This window comes from Prionailurus viverrinus, unplaced genomic scaffold (assembly GCF_022837055.1).
Source record: "Prionailurus viverrinus isolate Anna unplaced genomic scaffold, UM_Priviv_1.0 scaffold_33, whole genome shotgun sequence".
In the NCBI taxonomy this organism is placed as follows: domain Eukaryota; kingdom Metazoa; phylum Chordata; class Mammalia; order Carnivora; family Felidae; genus Prionailurus; species Prionailurus viverrinus.
Genome location: NW_025927604.1, coordinates 1,539,130 through 1,556,027, shown reverse-complemented (window position 1 = coordinate 1,556,027; position 16,898 = coordinate 1,539,130). Strand labels below are relative to the sequence as shown.

Here is a 16,898-nt window from a genome sequence, read left to right as displayed (position 1 = left end):
TAACTGGTTGAAAATTTCAGAAGAACATTAACACCTCACGACACAGGAAAAGTATGTAAAGTGTGAATTTCAGAGTCCGTAAGGACACGGGACACGGCCCGGTTTTGTTAGCCTACGGCTGGTGGGGGGGGCCACACGGCAGAGGCGGGGAGCCACCACAGACGCCGGATGGCCCTTCGCAGAGTCCGCCACATCCTGAACGGACCTGCCAGGGGTGAGGACCGTCCCCAAAGGGCCCCGGTTCTGAGGACATGACTGGCCCCCGGTACCGTCCTCATGAGCCCTGAAGGGCCATGGTGAATACGAGGTGATCTCAGCATTAGACAAAGAGGCTGGCGCCCTGGGTGCCTCTGCCTGCTGTGGACGCCCAGCGACCGGTCAGCACACACAGGCGCCAGCCTGGGACCGCGGTAAGGCCCTCCCTGCACATTGGTTACCTGGGGGCTAGGCTTTCGCCCTTTCGTCCCCCCAAGAACACGTTTGTCCTAACGCCTGTGACACTGTGTATTTCATCTGCAAAGGACCGTGCGTCTTACTGCACTGGGTTTCGTGGTTTTTGGTGCAGGGCTACCTCGAACCATCCAGCTAAGCGGCTCCCACTTCTCCGTCTGGGCAAATGTGCCGAGGCGACCCCAGAGACCAGGCAGAGCTCGCCCACCCGTGCAGAGCCCAGCGCCCGCCACAGAGGCCTGGCCAGCGGCCACTCTGTCAACCTCCACTCGCTAGCTGTGTGGTCGTGAACGAGCTGGCAACCTTCCTCCGCCTCAGTTTCTTCCGATGTAAATGGACACCACAGCACTTCAGGATCACTGGGAGTGAACGGATACATGGGAAGCCGACAGAAGATGGCCTCACCCGCGGCCACTAGGGTCCTGGCAGGCGCTACTCTCCCTTCTACTTCCGGACGGGGGTTTCTGGGCTCATTTCTTCAAAAGAAGGCGAAAACAAGCCCCTGGTGCTGGGTCACTTTGCAAGGACTGAACCGAACTACTGTGGACGAGTGTGCGTCTGCGAGGACACGTGGGCTCCACGGGAGTAAGTGGGTGCTGGTCGCCTCCAGTAACGGGCCGCGTACAGATGAGTCCACACAGAGTCAGAGTCGCCTGGAGCACGAGTTCTTGCCCAGCTTCATCCGGAAATACCAGTGAGGGGAGGGTTAGGCCTTACACAGGCCACTAATACTCAACGTCTGAAACCACTGACTACGTGTAAAGGCGGAAATAACCGGTTAACTTCAGAACAGCTCCCCGGTACTGAAATTGCACAGTGTCCTCAGCGGTGCCTGTGGGAGCGCACTCTCCTGCCCAGGCGGGGATCAGATGGGCAGGTGGGGTCCCTCCTCACCAGGGACCCTGCCCCAAGCCCTCCCCAGTGACTGGGGCGCCTTCCGCCAGGCCAGCCACAGAGCGGGGCGAGGCTGGAGAGCAGGTGCCTTGATGGGGAGTGAGCCAGCAGACGGGGCTCCTCAAGCGTTACTTTAAAATATCCTTGTAAGTGAGAACCAAAGTGTCCCCCAAACTGTAACACTAAATACGTCTGCACAGTGAATGATAACTTGCTCCTAATTAATTCAATCCCAAAGCACAATATTACAAAATAGAAAATAAAAGTAACACACACACATACACACACTATGGATGCTGGCCATCAGCTGACCGAACCTACTTTTGTCAGAAACCAAAACCTTCCTTCTGGAACTTGCATAGCACTTAAAATAAATAAATACATAACAGAAGGCCTTTCCCTCATTTTTAAAATGAGCAACAAGGCTTAATAATGTTCATACATTATTCTAGTCTATTCTGTCCTGTCCTGTTCTAAAAAGCAACACACTATGCCAACTGTGATGGAAAATATTTGTACCTAACCCTTTCATTTACCTTCACTGAGGAATACGTATTTCTGTAAGCAGAGTTAATGTGATCGCTGCAGTGACGTTATCCAAAATCAAACAGGCTTCCAAATATACATCAACACCAATAATGTGACTTTGTTTTAAAAAATCAACATAACGTCTAGATGTTTAGGTTCACTTATGATATAAATTTCCAAAACAAGTCAGTGATACAAATCCCTCATTAAAATAGTTCTACCTTGGGGCTCCTGGGGGGCTCAGTTGGTTAAACGTCTGACTTTGGCTCAGGTCATAATATGGCAGACAGTGAGTTTGAGCCCTGCGTCGGGCTCTGTGCTGACAGCTCAGAGCCTGGAGCCTGCTTTGGATTCTGTGTCTCCCTCGCTCTCTGCCCCTCCCCCACTCACTCTCTGTCTCTCAAAACTGAATAAACATTAAAAAAAAGGAAAAAAGAAAAGACAGAAAGAGGGACGCCTGGGTGGCTCAGTCAGTTGAGCGTCCGACTTCAGCTCAGGTCACGATCTCGAGGTCCGTGGGTTCAAGCCCTGTGTCGGGCTCTGTGCTGACAGCTCGGAGCCTGGAGCCTGGTTCAGATTCTGTGTCCCCCTCTCTCTCTCTGCTCCTCCCTCCCTTGAACTCTGTCTCTGTCTCTCAAAAATGAATAAACGTTAAAAAAACATTTTTTTAATGCTTCTATCTGGAAATGCCATCTAAGTCTTAAAAGTAAGAATAACATTGGGGCGCCTGGGTGGCGCAGTCGGTTAAGCGTCCGACTTCAGCCAGGTCACGATCTCGCCCCGCGTCAGGAGGCGAGCCCCGCGTCAGGCTCTGGGCTGATGGCTCGGAGCCTGGAGCCTGTTTCCGATTCTGTGTCTCCCTCTCTCTCTGCCCCTCCCCCGTTCATGCTCTGTCTCTCTGTCCCAAAAATAAATAAACGTTGAAAAAAAAATTTTTTTTTAAAAAGTAAGAATAACACATACACGACACGTACTTTTCTCTACAACCAGGAATGCGACTGGAATGTGTCTTTAATGCCTTCCGGTCTTAAATTAAGTGCCTGCAACGTAGCAGGCCTGCACCTGCCAGTGAGGCCACTTTCTAACCTGCAAAACTGGCTTCAACAGGCAAATGTTTTAAATTCTAATACATAAGTTACCGAAAGTCAACTCCGAAAAGTAAACTACGATTTTACTGCAGAAAACTAAGAGGTGCAATCACTTGGAGGAAGCTGGGGAAAATTAGCCGAAACTAGTGACATTCCAGTGGCATTTGTCATCTGCTTCCCACACTTGCCCACAGCTGGACAGGCAGCTTGAGACTGCTCTCCAAGCTTCTCTCTCACAGACCACCTGTCAGCCATTCACGCTGGCGAGGGACCATGAGTCACAGACAAGCAGAGTTACTGTTCCCACGGGACTCTGCAGGGCTGTGACTTTTAACCTCACTCGCGGACTTTACTCACCGAGCCTCATGCAACACAGCACTTCATACTGACAAGAGCTCATTTTAAAAATCCCACCCGAAGATTCACTACCTTCTGAAAATAAAGCCTAAGAGATGGGTGTATCTGCAATAATTCGCAAGCAGCGTAACATTTCGCTCAATGATTAGTCTGTATACCGACAACATAAGCTTTCTGAAGGGTAAAGAACGGATGGTTAACTTACAGATATTTTAAATTCTCCAAGTCTTCAAATGATCCGCTGGGTATGCTCTTGATTTGATTGTTGTTGAGAAGCCTATGAAACCAAAGTTCGGGAAGAATTAAAACACCACCACTGCACCGTGCTGTGGGAAACGTTCCTTCCGCTTGCAAAGGGTCATAGCAGGACTCCGCTGCGGAGCTCGGCGCCTACACTGGCTTGGCTGCTTGTGTCCATGACAAACAGCATTTCAGTCTTGCCCTCTGATCACAAGTTTCCTCAGTGCATGGGTGTCCCTGTCACGGCACGCCGTTCCCGCCCCCCGGGCACACAGGCCAAGCTCCCCTCTGACGGAAAGGGTATCTGTCTGTCCCACTGACTGTCACACTATCCACCTCAGCCGACTGCAAGGCCAGTGTGGACGTGCAGGGCGGTCCCACCGGGGGGGGGGGGGGGTTGGCCGCCCCCCCAGGCTCCCATCCTGGGCCCAGCTAGCTCGGGAGAAGCACCTTCCCCTCCCCCTTGTGAGGGGGGCATGTGAATAGGGCAGGTGAAGGGGTCTGGCCCAGCCAGGGGCTGAGTCATTCATAGGAAGAGGAGGTGCCCGTGGCCGTAGGTCCGGGTCACACCCATTTATGAGGGACCCACACAGGTCACGGATGTCAGACAAGACAGCACGGCCGCCGAGCACGGACCCACAGGCCTGGCGTCTCAATGCACATGTTCTCCACTAGGGCTCCATGTCCACTCTCCCGATCCACACCCCCGACCACGGATCATCGGGGCTGACCGCTGTGGTTGAGCTCCACCCGCAGGTGAAAGCTGAGATGATTTCTACACTTTTTCCCACGGGGTCCCAACAGAGCGTTTGGACTTACAACGTATTCAAGTTTCTCAGCCTCTTGAATGCCCCGGGCTGGATCTCCCGGATTCTGTTAAAGCGCAGATCCCTGAAAACAAACAAGAGATGTGTTTAGACACAGAAGTGCGCAGTCACCGCTAGTGATGAGCCATCATCTCACCCAGATTCAACACCACGACGAGGCACCTCAGGAATTAAACCTTGCAGCCCAGCTCCTTCCTTGGGCCAAGTGCCTCCTCTCTGAGGCTCAACGAATCAGTGAGTATTGATCTGAACGAGAGCGGCGCTTTCCCAGGACACAAGTTGGTTTAAACAACGATCCTGGAGAGACAAACACTTCTCTAACTAACCAGACGCCCACCTCCTGCCACTCGCTGGAAAACCTAACGTCACCAGGTCCTCCCAAACCAGAGCGGGACTGCCCTGCACGGACTCAACAGGAGTCGCTGGCCATGGGAGGGTCCAGAGCTGCAGCACCGCCTTCCAACAATTTCCGGAGCTGGAGTGCGGTGGTTTATCCGCCAAGCGCCTTCAGTGTTCTCTCGGTGAGAAGTAGAGAGTGAAACTGAGAAGCTCATCGTGAGCTGGGAGATCCATCCATCCTGCGCGTGGATCCGAACTCAGTACTCCCCCTACGTCTTCTCAACACTCAGATGTGTGTTGGGAGAGCAGTTACTGACTTTTCAGGGACAGAGGGATGACCTGGGCAGCCCAGGTGAGACCAGAGGGCAGGACCGTGGCGCCCAGGGCTGGAGCTGTCTGTTGCCGGTGGCCCAGTGGCGGAGGCGCCGGGCAGCTGGTGGAGTGTGTGCTCCGTGGACCCGGGGAGGCGCTCGGCCCGGGGCCATGAGCTCGGGGGCAAAAGGCACACGGCAGGGTCCATTTTTACCCCTTCCCAGCCCCAATTAAAACCTATAAATTTAACGTGAATGAAAGTCACTGAGAAGCAAATGAAACACGACTTTCCTCCTCGAAGAGTCAGAAAAATCAAGATTCCTTGGGCACAGGCCCAACCCCTTGTGACTCGGTGCTGCTGGATTATCACGGGATGAGTTGGGGCCCTGCCATTAGCACCTTGAGGTCTGACTCCAGGGCCACGGAACCGACCTTATTGGGAAACAGGGTCTTTACAGAGGCGACGAGGGTGGCCCCACTCCAGCATGACTCACGTCCTCAAAGAAGAGGGAAATCTGGACGACGGGGACAGCGCCGTGTGAAGACGGCTGTCATCCTGCCACATGTCAACCATCACCCAGGACCACTGCGAGCCGGCAGCTGGGACACAGAGCGGACCGCCCTCGAAGGAGCGTGACCCTTGGTTGTGGAAAGGCGCCTCCAGCTGGGAACACGTGGATTCCCGTCTGAGCTCCGTCTGTGCAGGCCGCCCCAGGAAACAGACACGGGGCTCCTGGGCAGCATGTGGTCAACTCAGGAACGATGCTCCTCTCATGACGTGTACGGAGTTCTCACGTTCACGGACTTTTCAGGAATCGGGTATTTGGGGCCAATTCAATAGTTGTAATGACTTACGGAATGGGTTCTGGTTTATGCTGCAATAAAAAACTTCTCAGGAAGTACGTAAGTGGCTAAAATGAAATCTGAGCACTTAGGAGTGAACAGTGGGGCACCTGCTTCCTCGCTCTGGGCGGGTTCTCGAGAAGGGGAGGCCCCGGGTGCTGGTCGCCACGGCCCTGAGCCGCCAGCCTGACCACCACCCCGTGTGCTCTCCGGATCCCGGTGTCGGCCCGCGTGCTCTCCGGGGAACGCGGCTGGCCGGAGCTGACCTGTTGCTTTGAAATACGGCAAGAATTCATCTACACCCACATTCAGAACACTGTAAGTGGTTCAGGCACAAGGACACTGAGGCCAGGCCCTGCGGGGAGAGCAGGGAGGGAACCGGGGCCGGGGGGCGTCTCTGGGGCCGGCTTCCCTGACTCCCCTCCACATCCCGGTGAAATGTGGGGCCGCGGTTAATGAGGACACCTGGCTGGTTACTGTTTAGCGTAAACACGGGTGATCTGGAAGCTCCCTCCTGGCACAGAGCAAAGGCAGGGTTTCACAGGGTTCGGACAGATGACCCTGGAGCAACACGGGGAACAGGTCCCCCTGGAATGGGGACTGCCATGGGCAAACACTGCGGCGAACCGGTGGGGACGGCCGCAGACCACGAAGCCGGCCCTCAGGTGGGCAGAAGGACAGGGGCCAGAGCCATGCAGCTTTTGAGGCCGGCTCCCCTACGATGGCAGAGCAGGGCGGGCAATCACTGGGGGCAAACCGCTCGGGGACCCAGGACTGGACACCCTCACGACACGGTGACGCCCGCCCGCTCAGGTTGGGGGGAGGGAGCCCCACATGACATCCGCCGGCAGGTGTGAGGCCGGTACCAGGAGCCTCGGCCGGATGGACGGACAGAGGGGCCCCCACACGGCGGCCACCGCGCACCCGGCTCTGAGTGCCCGAGCATGGCCGGTCCTAACAGAGGCCTAGGTCCGGGGAAGACCCGAACCAGATCTAGAGGACTCCGGGGGAAGTGGAGATCAGTGCACACTGATTACGTGCTGAAACATGAACATGTTTGTTATAGTTAATAAACTCAGTAAAATTACCCGGTTTCTAATTTTTTTTTAATTTTTTTCAACATTTCTTTATTTTTGAGAGACAGAGCATGAGCAGGGGAGGGGCAGAGAGGGAGACACAGAATCTGAAGCAGGCTCCAGGCTCTGAGTTGTCAGCACAGAGCCCGACGCGGGGCCCGAACTCACGGACTGTGAGGCCATGGCCTGAGCCAAAGTCGGACGCTCAACCGACTGAGCCACCCAGGTACCCGTTTCTCTCTAATTTTTAATGAAACTGCTAGAACATTTAAACTTACACACGTGACCACATCTTATTGCACAGCCTATTTTCCGGCAGTCAGGCCAGCCACCTGTGCTCCCAGCAGACGGCTGGAGAAAAACCACATGCCCATGCAGCCAGGGAGAGGGCATAGAGAGGCCCCCCCCCCCAACAGGAGCAGAGGCATAAAAACAATAAAAGGAACTAAACTGAGATTCTGGAACTGGAAGTCGTAACTGCTAAAATGGGAAGTCCTTGCACAGACTTAATGACATCCTGAATACGGCAGAAAACGGGGCGAGCTTGCGGGCAGGACACCAGAAAGCACACAGTGTGATGGAGAGAGGACAGTGTCTGTACCCTCGCACATGACGCACAGAGACTCTCGGTCAGCCTCTGAGCGGCAGGAGGGACGGTCAGAGGCTGTGCAGCCCCAGCCCGGAGAGACGGGTGCAGGGAACCAAGATGCCATGGGCTTCAAATACGAACCCCAAATCCAAAGTCATAACTGCAAATCAGAGGCTGTGTTTCACCTGAATCGATTCCCGCTCTGTAGGAAGTCTCAGGAGGGACTTATTAATTAGGAACAGTGAGGATTCTCTTAAGCAATGTTCTCAGGGGGGTCCCCTGATCAGCAGCATCTCCTGGGAACTTGCCGGAACAGCCAATTCTGGGCCCCACCCCAAATCTACAGAATCAGAAACTCTGGGGTGGAGCCTGGTAATTCTGAGTTTTTATAATCCCCCCAGGAGACGCACGGTGAAGTTTGAGAACACTGCTCTTTGGTAATGTTGGGGAGGCAGCTGTGTGTGCATGTGTGAGTGTGTGCATGTTTGCGAGTGTGTGCGGACACACAAGCAGCATCTGTACATGCACGCGTCTGTGCACATACATGCGCACACGCACGCATACGTACACACATGCACACACATACACATATGTGCACACGTATACATGCGTGTATACACATGCACACACGTGTGCAGGCACACATGCACACTGGGTCTCTGCTCGTCCCCTCTGCTCGTCTTCCACGTCTGATCCTTTAACCCATTTGTGGTTGCTGACATAAAACTTATGTTAAATGTAGGCCAATTAAAAAGTAGTTAGAGCCAAGTGTATACTAAATGACCCCCCCATTTTTTAACTTGAAATAACGTCTACACATGCCCAAGCAGACAAAATGTCTAACCCCACAGAATAGGACCATGGAAGGTCACTCCTACCCTACACTGCACACCTAGCTATAGCTCAGTTATTTTACAAGTAGAATTACTATTTTTACAATCATTGTTAAGTACTTCCACAAATAATCCTAACAGGAAGCAAAAGTCCTAAACCTTAAAAATTAAACGCCACTCGGCACACGATCAAGGACGGCAGGAGACCATGTCTGTGGAAAGTGCTCCCGAGACCGTAAAGCCCTTTGTAGACGTCCACGGAGACCATCACCCATGGTTCTGACAGATTTCCCAGACTCATCCGCTGAACGCGCTAAGTACTCATTAGGCACCAGTCTCTGAATTAAGCAGTCCCCATGGTAGAGAGTCTCAGGGTGATGCAAGGGAGCCTCTCACGGGCTCCCAGAAACTAGGAGTTCGGGGCAAGATCATGGACAGCACCACGGTCCACGTCCACCGCGTCTGCCACCGACAAGTTAGGGCCTGGGAATGGTGGGTGGTTTTAGGAAGGAGGAGAATTCACGACAGGTTAGAAGAAATCCCTGCATTTGGCAAACAAAGATTCAGAGGCAGGAAGGTCTGGCAAGGTGCCCCAAGTCGCTCAGTCGCAAGCAGCAGGGCTAGGGGTGAACTCCGAATCCGCTCAGGGTTCCGATCTGTGCCGCCAACGCTCCCGCCCCGCTCTGAGAAGGTGAAGGGGTTCACAGGATGCCCCCGCCCCATGGCACCCGCGTTCAGGAGCTCCTCAAAAGTAATGCAAAGTGCTGCCCCCTCCGGCCTCCTCGGGGAAGTGCAGGGCCACAGAAGCCCCCTCGGTGGCAGAAGGGCCTGGAACAGCCCTGGAAATCAGTGCAATTTTGTGAGCCAGACCCTCAAAACCAGAAGTCCATTTACACTTTATAGGAAAAAGGCTAACCAAGTCTAAGTTCACAAGTGCCAAGGGCTAGGTGATTTGTTTTAATGTTTCCATTACTGCAAACTACTGATGAAGCAAAGCCCAGCAGAAAAAAACAGAAATCAGAAACTGAGTACCTAGAGGGCATGGCACACGGAGTCTTCCCCAGAGCCTACACCCAGCCCACCCCAACCCGCTCAGATGCTCCGTGAACCTACAGTTGAGCAAAACCACCTCACACACAGCACATCCCAGAAGAGTGCTGAACAGCTCCTGTGATCTACTGAGCAAGTGACACACAGGTGGCCGTGTGGGGGCAGGGTTATCCGCTGCAGACCCCTGTCCCGCATCAGAGGGGATCCTACCCAGTACCCAGTACCGCCTTTTGGGGAAAGGCCAAAATCCAAATCCCAAGTACAGTTTCTCCTGAGCGCGTACAGCTTTGGCACGATCATGAGTCGGAAAACTGTGTCGAGCCATCGTGAGTCTAGCTGCACCCCCAATTCTACTCAGAACTCTAAGTGCTGGACTCTCTCCCTGAGATGGGCAGTGTGCCCCCGGGAAGCCGGCCCGCTGCTGCAAGGAGCCGTGGGACCCGCCCACTGCTGCCTCCTGCGTCCCCAGGGAGGGGAGGGGCCGGCATCTGGACTGAGTGGACAGTGACCCCGACCAACCCGACACAGCTATTGTTTTCGGAATCTAGCACTGCTTTTCTTTTAAGTTTATTTATTTAGAGAACGGGAAGACATACAGAGAGAGAGAGAGCGGGAGAGAGAGAGCGGGCTCCGTGTGTCGGCATACAGCCAGATGCAGGGTTCCATCCCATGAACCACAAGATCATGACCTAAGCCGAGATCAAGAGTCAGGAGCTTAACGGACTGGGCCACCCAGGCGCCCCAGAAATCTAACATTTTACTTTAAAAATATCAGAGCACCTCACAGCCTACTCTGTCTTCCCAAGACTGCTTAAAAAAGAACGTCTGTAAATGACCTGGTGATAAGACACTTACGGCCCCGCCTTGGTGCGAACGTCTCTGCCTGCGGGCACACGGAACTGTGGGTCTCCCACGCACTCCCCAAGGCACCGTGGACTTCACTTGTCCTCAAGAAAAGCACGTTTTCTTCTCCCACAAATCGCGGTTCCTCTCCAATTCCCGCAGTCTGACTGACACTCCACTCCCTGGACAGGTGAGCCAGAAGCTGACCGCCACATCTCCTTCACTTCCTGCCTCCGATGCACCACCAGGCCGTCTGTCCCTCCTGACGCCTCCGGCCCACGTGCCTGCCCCCATCCCTGCTGCAGAACCCCGGGCACACAGCGCGCCCTCTCCTGTGTGGGCATCCCACCGGCTCAGGAAAGCGGACCTGGCCTCCGGGACCAGACAGCACCCGCAGGAGCGCACGCCCCGTTAGCAGTTCCTGCAGCACCGTGAGGACAGGCGTTCTGAGCGTGCAGACGCGCACACGGAGTTGAGAACTTGCCCCAGGCTTCATGCCGTCAAAGCCAAGACCACCTGCCCAGGGATGTTCGCGCTGCGTAACTACAAAGGGCAGCTCGGAAAGGCACCTTTATTAACGAGGTCCTGAACGACAAATGTGCTGAAACAGCTTTGAAACGCCCACCACGCAGGCACCACACAGCTCGGGGCCAATCAGGGCTGCAGATGAGGATCCACTGTGCCCTTCTGAGAGCACAAGCATCCTCTGGGCCGTCCTCCTGGAGGACACCACCCTCCCCCAGCCCGCTCCAGCCTCTAGTCCCCCTTGGCCTCCATGAGCCACACACTCCAGTCCCCAAGGCCGTCCCTCATGATGACAGCTCAGCGTGCCCGGGACGTGCCTGGCTGTCAGGGTCAAGAGCCCCATCAGGCCTACGGGGTCACGCCCACAGGCGCCCCTCCACTGACTGTCCCTGTATTATTGTTGTCTGCTCCAGTGACCAGCTCTCTGGGGTTCCCACAGTGCTCGTGGGATGCATGGACGGCTACTGTCCGAATCACAGCCTGTCCTTCCTGACACCAAGTTAGGAGGCACGGCCCAGAGTGCCCCATACTGCCCGGGCCCCACTTGGCCAGAATCTCCTCTCCAGGCCACCATGTTTCCCAATATGCTTCGTTAGGGTCCCCAGGTCATTAGCGAGTGCACCCTGCTCTCTGACCGGGAGCGAGCTGGCCCTTGGCTAGTGTTTGCCCATCAGAACTGACTGCCTATAAATTCCCCTGGTGATGCCAACACTGGGGCGCTGAGGCCACACTGACAATCACCCTGCCGAGGGAGGCAGGCCTGAGAGGCCGCGAGCTAGGACGCTTGCACCATACACGGTGCACGGGGTCTACGGGACAGGGGCCGCGCACGTGGAGCAGTGGGTCAGAGCTCCAGCAAGGCTGGGGAGTCGGGCTTGCCCTGGGAGGGCTTGGTCTTGGGCGGGGGGCGGGCACACTCCGTGGTTTGCTGACCGAGAGGGCAGATTCAGGGGGATGTCCGAGCTGGCCCCACGCATGCACGTGGTAAGCGTGCCTTTGCAAGAATCGTCCCGGATTCTTGCAAAGGTGTTTGTGAACCAGACTCCCACGGGCGGTTCTGCTGGGACGTGGGCTAACAGCTGATGTCCCTGCGCACCTGCTAAGGGCTGGTCACTTCCACCACGGCTGCCTGGCGTCATGGCCTAGCCTGTGACCTGCTGAGAGAGAGACCTGGGCACGGACTGTGCTCCCAACGTGACGCTGTGCTGCCTCGGGCCGGGCTCCAGGAGGCCAGGAGTGGGGCTCTGGCTTCTCTTGAAGTGGAGACTAGGGAGGTTTGGAGTGGAAAGAAGGCAGGATCACGTGGACGTCTGAGAACGTCTGAGAACACCTCGGGCATGGGGTGGAGAGAGGGCTGAACGGCATTAGCCTGGAGACAGAACTGCCGAGGGCAACTGCATGTCCCGAACAGGAGGGGACGCCACGGGACAGGAGGACAAGCAGTTGGCACTGCTTCTGCAGCTGACTTTAAAAAAAAAAAATTAATTTGGTATTTACAGAGTAGATTTGAAAAAACAGGAGTCACGGTTGGAAGTCACGAAACGTTTACACACAATGACAAATTCGTTTTTGTTTGTTCCCATCCTAATCTTCCTTTCTCACAGCATGAAAGTACACAAAACACAAGCCACGAACGTGCCTGAGGTCACAGGGAAGAGGGGAGAAAGGCAGAGAAAGAACCAGGCTCAGGAGCAGAGGCCGGAGGTCAGAGGCGGGCTTGGCTCTAAGCACCCCGAAGGCAGGCAAAGCCAAGGTCAGATCTGGCACAGCATGCCCGAGCCCCAAAAACTTCCTTAGCCAACCGTCCGGGAGAGATGAGACTTTACTGACACAAGACGAAGGCAAAATTTTTCACACAGATCCTCTCACGTGTCAGGCTCCTAAGCGTAAGTGAACAGCATCCCTAAAGGAGGCTCAGGGACAGACTCCGTGTGTCTGTCCCCTCTCCCTCACTGGGAGCCACCGGCAGGATTCTGAAGCATGACTCACAGCCAGAAGTTACACAAACTTCATCCTGTTTATTTTGGCTCATGCTTCCCGCCTCCAGAGGTCTCTCTGACCCTGGTGTGCGTTCAAGGATTTGCTAAGCCCGTGAGCACGCGCTGTCTGCATGTGTGATAGGCGCCCACTCCCTCCTTCAGCCAAGTTACTGAAGTTAAAAATGGGAAAATCGCGGGTCAGCAAAGAAACACCGGTGCCGGGTGAGGAAAAGCCAAGGAGCCTGGGTCCAAGGCCTGGCCACCCGGCCACGGGCATGGCCCCACGTGGGCACCCAGCATCTCTGCCCGAGGGACAGCTAGGACCGGCACCCGCACCCGACAGGCAGGACCGGCTGCGGCCAGCTGCCACTCGGGGTCCCGGACACGATGCCTCCACCTACACAGGGCTCGTGGACACAGGACAGGGCAGGCTGTGCTGACGCAGGCGCATCCTTCCGGAACGCCAGCGTGGCTGGACGCGTTTGCCCACGACAGCCTGGGACACAGCTCTCAGGCGTGTCAGTGGTGACAACCACATTGCTTTCAAGACAGGAGCCATCACAGGAGACCCGTGAGCCGTGGCTGATGGGCTCTGCTCCTCCACGGCCTGCATGAGGTGGCCCACGGCCAGCCACGCCCAGAGGAGCACGCTCACGGGCTCAGCCACCCTCGGGAGGGGCCAGCTCGCTGGCTCTGCCCTTTCTTCCCACCCTACCGTGGACTGACGGTTCCGTAAAACAGTAAAAGACGATCTTGCACGTTGTTACTATGACATTGTGTTTACACTGCTGCTGACCTGCGACACGGCGGCCTGCGGGCTGGCAGCCGTCACAGGCGGCACCCAGGGCACCATGTCCTCAGGTGACGCCCCAGGCCACTTCTCGGCCCAGGAGCCTGCAGGTACAACATGAAAGGACCGTGCCCGCACCCCTGCCAGGTGGGCAGTCCCAAAGAGATGGGGACGGGCAGACAGCGAGCTCCTTGCTCACATGACCTGGCTCACCTCTCCCACGAGCCCACAGGAGAAATTGGTGATTTGACAAGAAGCCATCGCCAGGCGGCTCTGTGGCCCCGAGGGCTCTGTTTCCCACGGAGCCGCCTGTGAGCTCGGCGGCCACACATCCAGGATCGCACATTCCCCAGAGAAGGCCGTTCAGACGGCGGAGGCACGTGGGCGCTGGGGTGCAATTTGTCAAACGTTCTGTTCTTTGCCGTCTCTGCCTCCTGATATGGCACCAAGCAGCCAGGACCGCCTCTCCTGGCTCACAGGTGCAGGGTGGGCAGGGGCTCTACCCAGCAGGCGGGACAGAGGGACAGACAGCAGGCAGGACAGAGGGGCAGTCGGGACTCTACCCAGCAGGGAGGACAGAGGGCCAGCCACAGGAAGAACTCGCAAGGGCCCTGCCCGGGGTGGGCGGCCTCCAGACTGAGGAACCTTCCTTTTTGCGGGGCTGGGTCCCACTACGGGGAGGTGGAGAACCGGGGTCTCGCAAGGCCGCATCCCCTTCCTCGGGGGCCTCGACGTGTCAGCGTCCCACGGAGCCCAGTGTCGAGGAGGGGCGGCCGGGGCAGGGCCAGAAGGCTGCCCCAACCCCTCAGGACCTCCCGGAGGCAGGACGCCCACCCAGGCCAACTCTTGGGTGACCTTCCGGCCCATTCCTTAAAAGTCTGGTTGGCAAAAATACGTAATAACATATATGATAACAGAGAGGAAAGCAAAATATGTTTTTCTCCAACGTACAATTCAAAACAAAACCTGAGGGGCGCCTGGGTGGCACAGTCAGTTAAGCGTCTCACTTCAGCCAGGTCACGATCTCGCAGTCCGTGAGTTCGAGCCCCGCGTCAGGCTCTGGGCTGATGGCTCAGAGCCTGGAGCCTGTTTCCGATTCTGTATCTCCCTCTCTCTCTGCCCCTCCCCCGTTCATGCTCTGTCTCCCTCTGTCCCAAAAATAAATAAACGTTGGAAAAAAAAAACAAAAACAAAAAAACAAAACCTGAGAGTAGTTCAAAGCACAAAACAGAAAACTTTAAATGAAAACCGACATTCTGAAAATAAATCAGGGTATTGACCCATTCCAAAGACAGACATACATACTTTCCAAGCTGGTTTTAGGTGTCAGGAGGTTATTTTATTAGTAACATATACAGGCAGCGATGACGCTTAAATATCAGATTTCTCTGGGATTTAGTGACATTATTTCCTTTGCAGAGAAGGTGGCCCTATGGCTTGGATTTGTACCGTGAGATATTTAAATAATCATGACGTTGTAAGCCTCATTTGCCGGGTCTAAGTCTTTACAGGCAAACGGCAGAGAAGGCAGGGAGACACCTACTGTCCAGGATCAGGTCAGGATGTTCCATGAACCCCACTAAACAGCACAACACGAGACCCGGAAGGAGGGACAGTGGGGGGAAGGAAGGGGTCCAGGGCCAGCCCCTCCTTCCTGTCCCAGGTCCTCAGGCACAAGCCAGGGCGGTGGCCCCAGCTGCACCCAGAGCCACTGCCCCCAGGAAAACAGGCAGATAGACAGGTCGGAAGGAAGGAGTGTTGGCAGGAAAGACTTTCCTTTTCCTTTCAGGTGCACAGACGCTTGCGGGAAGGGGCGCAGGACAGAGCCATGTTCTGGGCACCAACGGCCCATGCTGCCGCTTCCGGTCTCCCGGTCATGTCCTCAGACTGAGACCCCGCGTTCGTGCTCGGCTCAGGAAGGCAGGCGTTGGCTCCGCCTGCCCAGGGGAAAGTGGACACCCGTGTGCTGACCTGTGTGGGTGGCCAGCGAGAGCAAAGGATCCATCACCCTGAAACTGTCATCCACTCTCGACAAGCCCTGGGGATTCTGGACTGGGCTTTGCCAATAGCCCGCAGACAGCGTCCGCGACTTCCCGGCCCCAGCCGTCTGCGGCAAGGATGCCGGGAACCTTCGCACACATGCTGGACAGCCTCGTGCTGCCCCAGCTCGTGTACTGTGACCTATGCATCCCCTCTGCTGGCCCTCCAGGGAGCCCTGTGCCAGGACCCCCGGGAAGGCCCTGTAGGAACCCCCACCTGGGCCCACAGCCCCCCACGCAGAGCGGGGAGACCCTGCCCGGGTCACCGCAGCACGTGGCCACAGACGGTACCGGGGCCCCAGGCTTGCCTGCTAGAGATCCCCAGCTCCTGGCACAGGGTTCGGAACCCCGCAACTGTGGCGTCAGGAAACGCTCTCGTTCAGATTTTTCTCAACCACTTAAAAGTGTGAAACACTGAGCTCGCGGGCCAGACAGAAGCAGGCGGGGGCTCCTTCCGGCCCTGGGCCCTGGGCCCAGGGTCCACACCCGGTGCGCGAAGGGAGCCTGGCGCAGCCCTGGCACCCTTTGTTTCCGGCTCTGCCCTAGGTAACTCCTCCCCAGGCTTTGTGGCCGGACTGCTGTTTCGCGGGCCACACGCAGAGGCAGCCGATCCGGCAAAGCCTTCCCTCTGCCCTACAAATGAACGAAACAAATGTACGAGTTCACACACTGGTTCCTCTGGGAAAAATCCCAAACTTCTCCCACGGGTGTTTAAAAAATGAAATCAGTGTTTTCCCTACTTTCCAGACCAAAAAAAACCCAAAATTGTGCACCACGGACTTCTCCCAAGGCCGTTTTGTTCTGACCCAGAAAGCCCAGCACGCGGGGGTTAAACCGAGGACAGTTGCGTAATGACAGAGGCAGAGGACCCACACTCACCTCTTGAGCAAACCAGGAGGCGCGCCCCGGGCGGGCGGGAGGTCCGCCCCGCGTGGGCGGGCGGGAGGTCCGCCCCGCGTGGGCGGGCGGGAGGTCCGCCCCGCGTGGGCGGGCGGGAGGTCCGCCCCGCGTGGGCGGGCGGGAGGTCCGCCCCGCGTGGGCGGGCGGGAGGTCCGCCCCGCGTGGGCGGGCGGGAGGTCCGCCCCGCGTGGGCGGGCGGGAGGTCCGCCCCGCGTGGGCGGGCGGGAGGTCCGCCCCGCGTGGGCGGGCGGGAGGTCCGCCCCGCGTGGGCGGGCGGGAGGTCCGCCCCGCGTGGGCGGGCGGGAGGTCCGCCCCGCGTGGGCGGGCGGGAGGTCCGCCCCGCGTGGGCGGGCGGGAGGTCCGCCCCGCGTGGGCGGGCGGGAGGTCCGCCCCGCG

The 16,898-nt window shown here is 56.7% G+C and overlaps 1 protein-coding gene across 1 annotated transcript in view; it reads right to left on the bottom strand.

The window, feature by feature from the left end:
• PXDN (peroxidasin) overlaps positions 1-16,898 on the bottom strand; it is an 80,240-nt gene that overhangs the window by 38,673 nt on the left and 24,669 nt on the right. Inside the window, exons 4-5 of the mRNA XM_047845107.1 lie at positions 4,377-4,448; positions 3,523-3,594 (exon numbers count right to left, since the gene is read on the bottom strand). Coding sequence (XP_047701063.1) covers positions 3,523-3,594; positions 4,377-4,448 — 144 coding nt within the window. The remainder of the gene's footprint in view (positions 1-3,522; positions 3,595-4,376; positions 4,449-16,898) is intronic.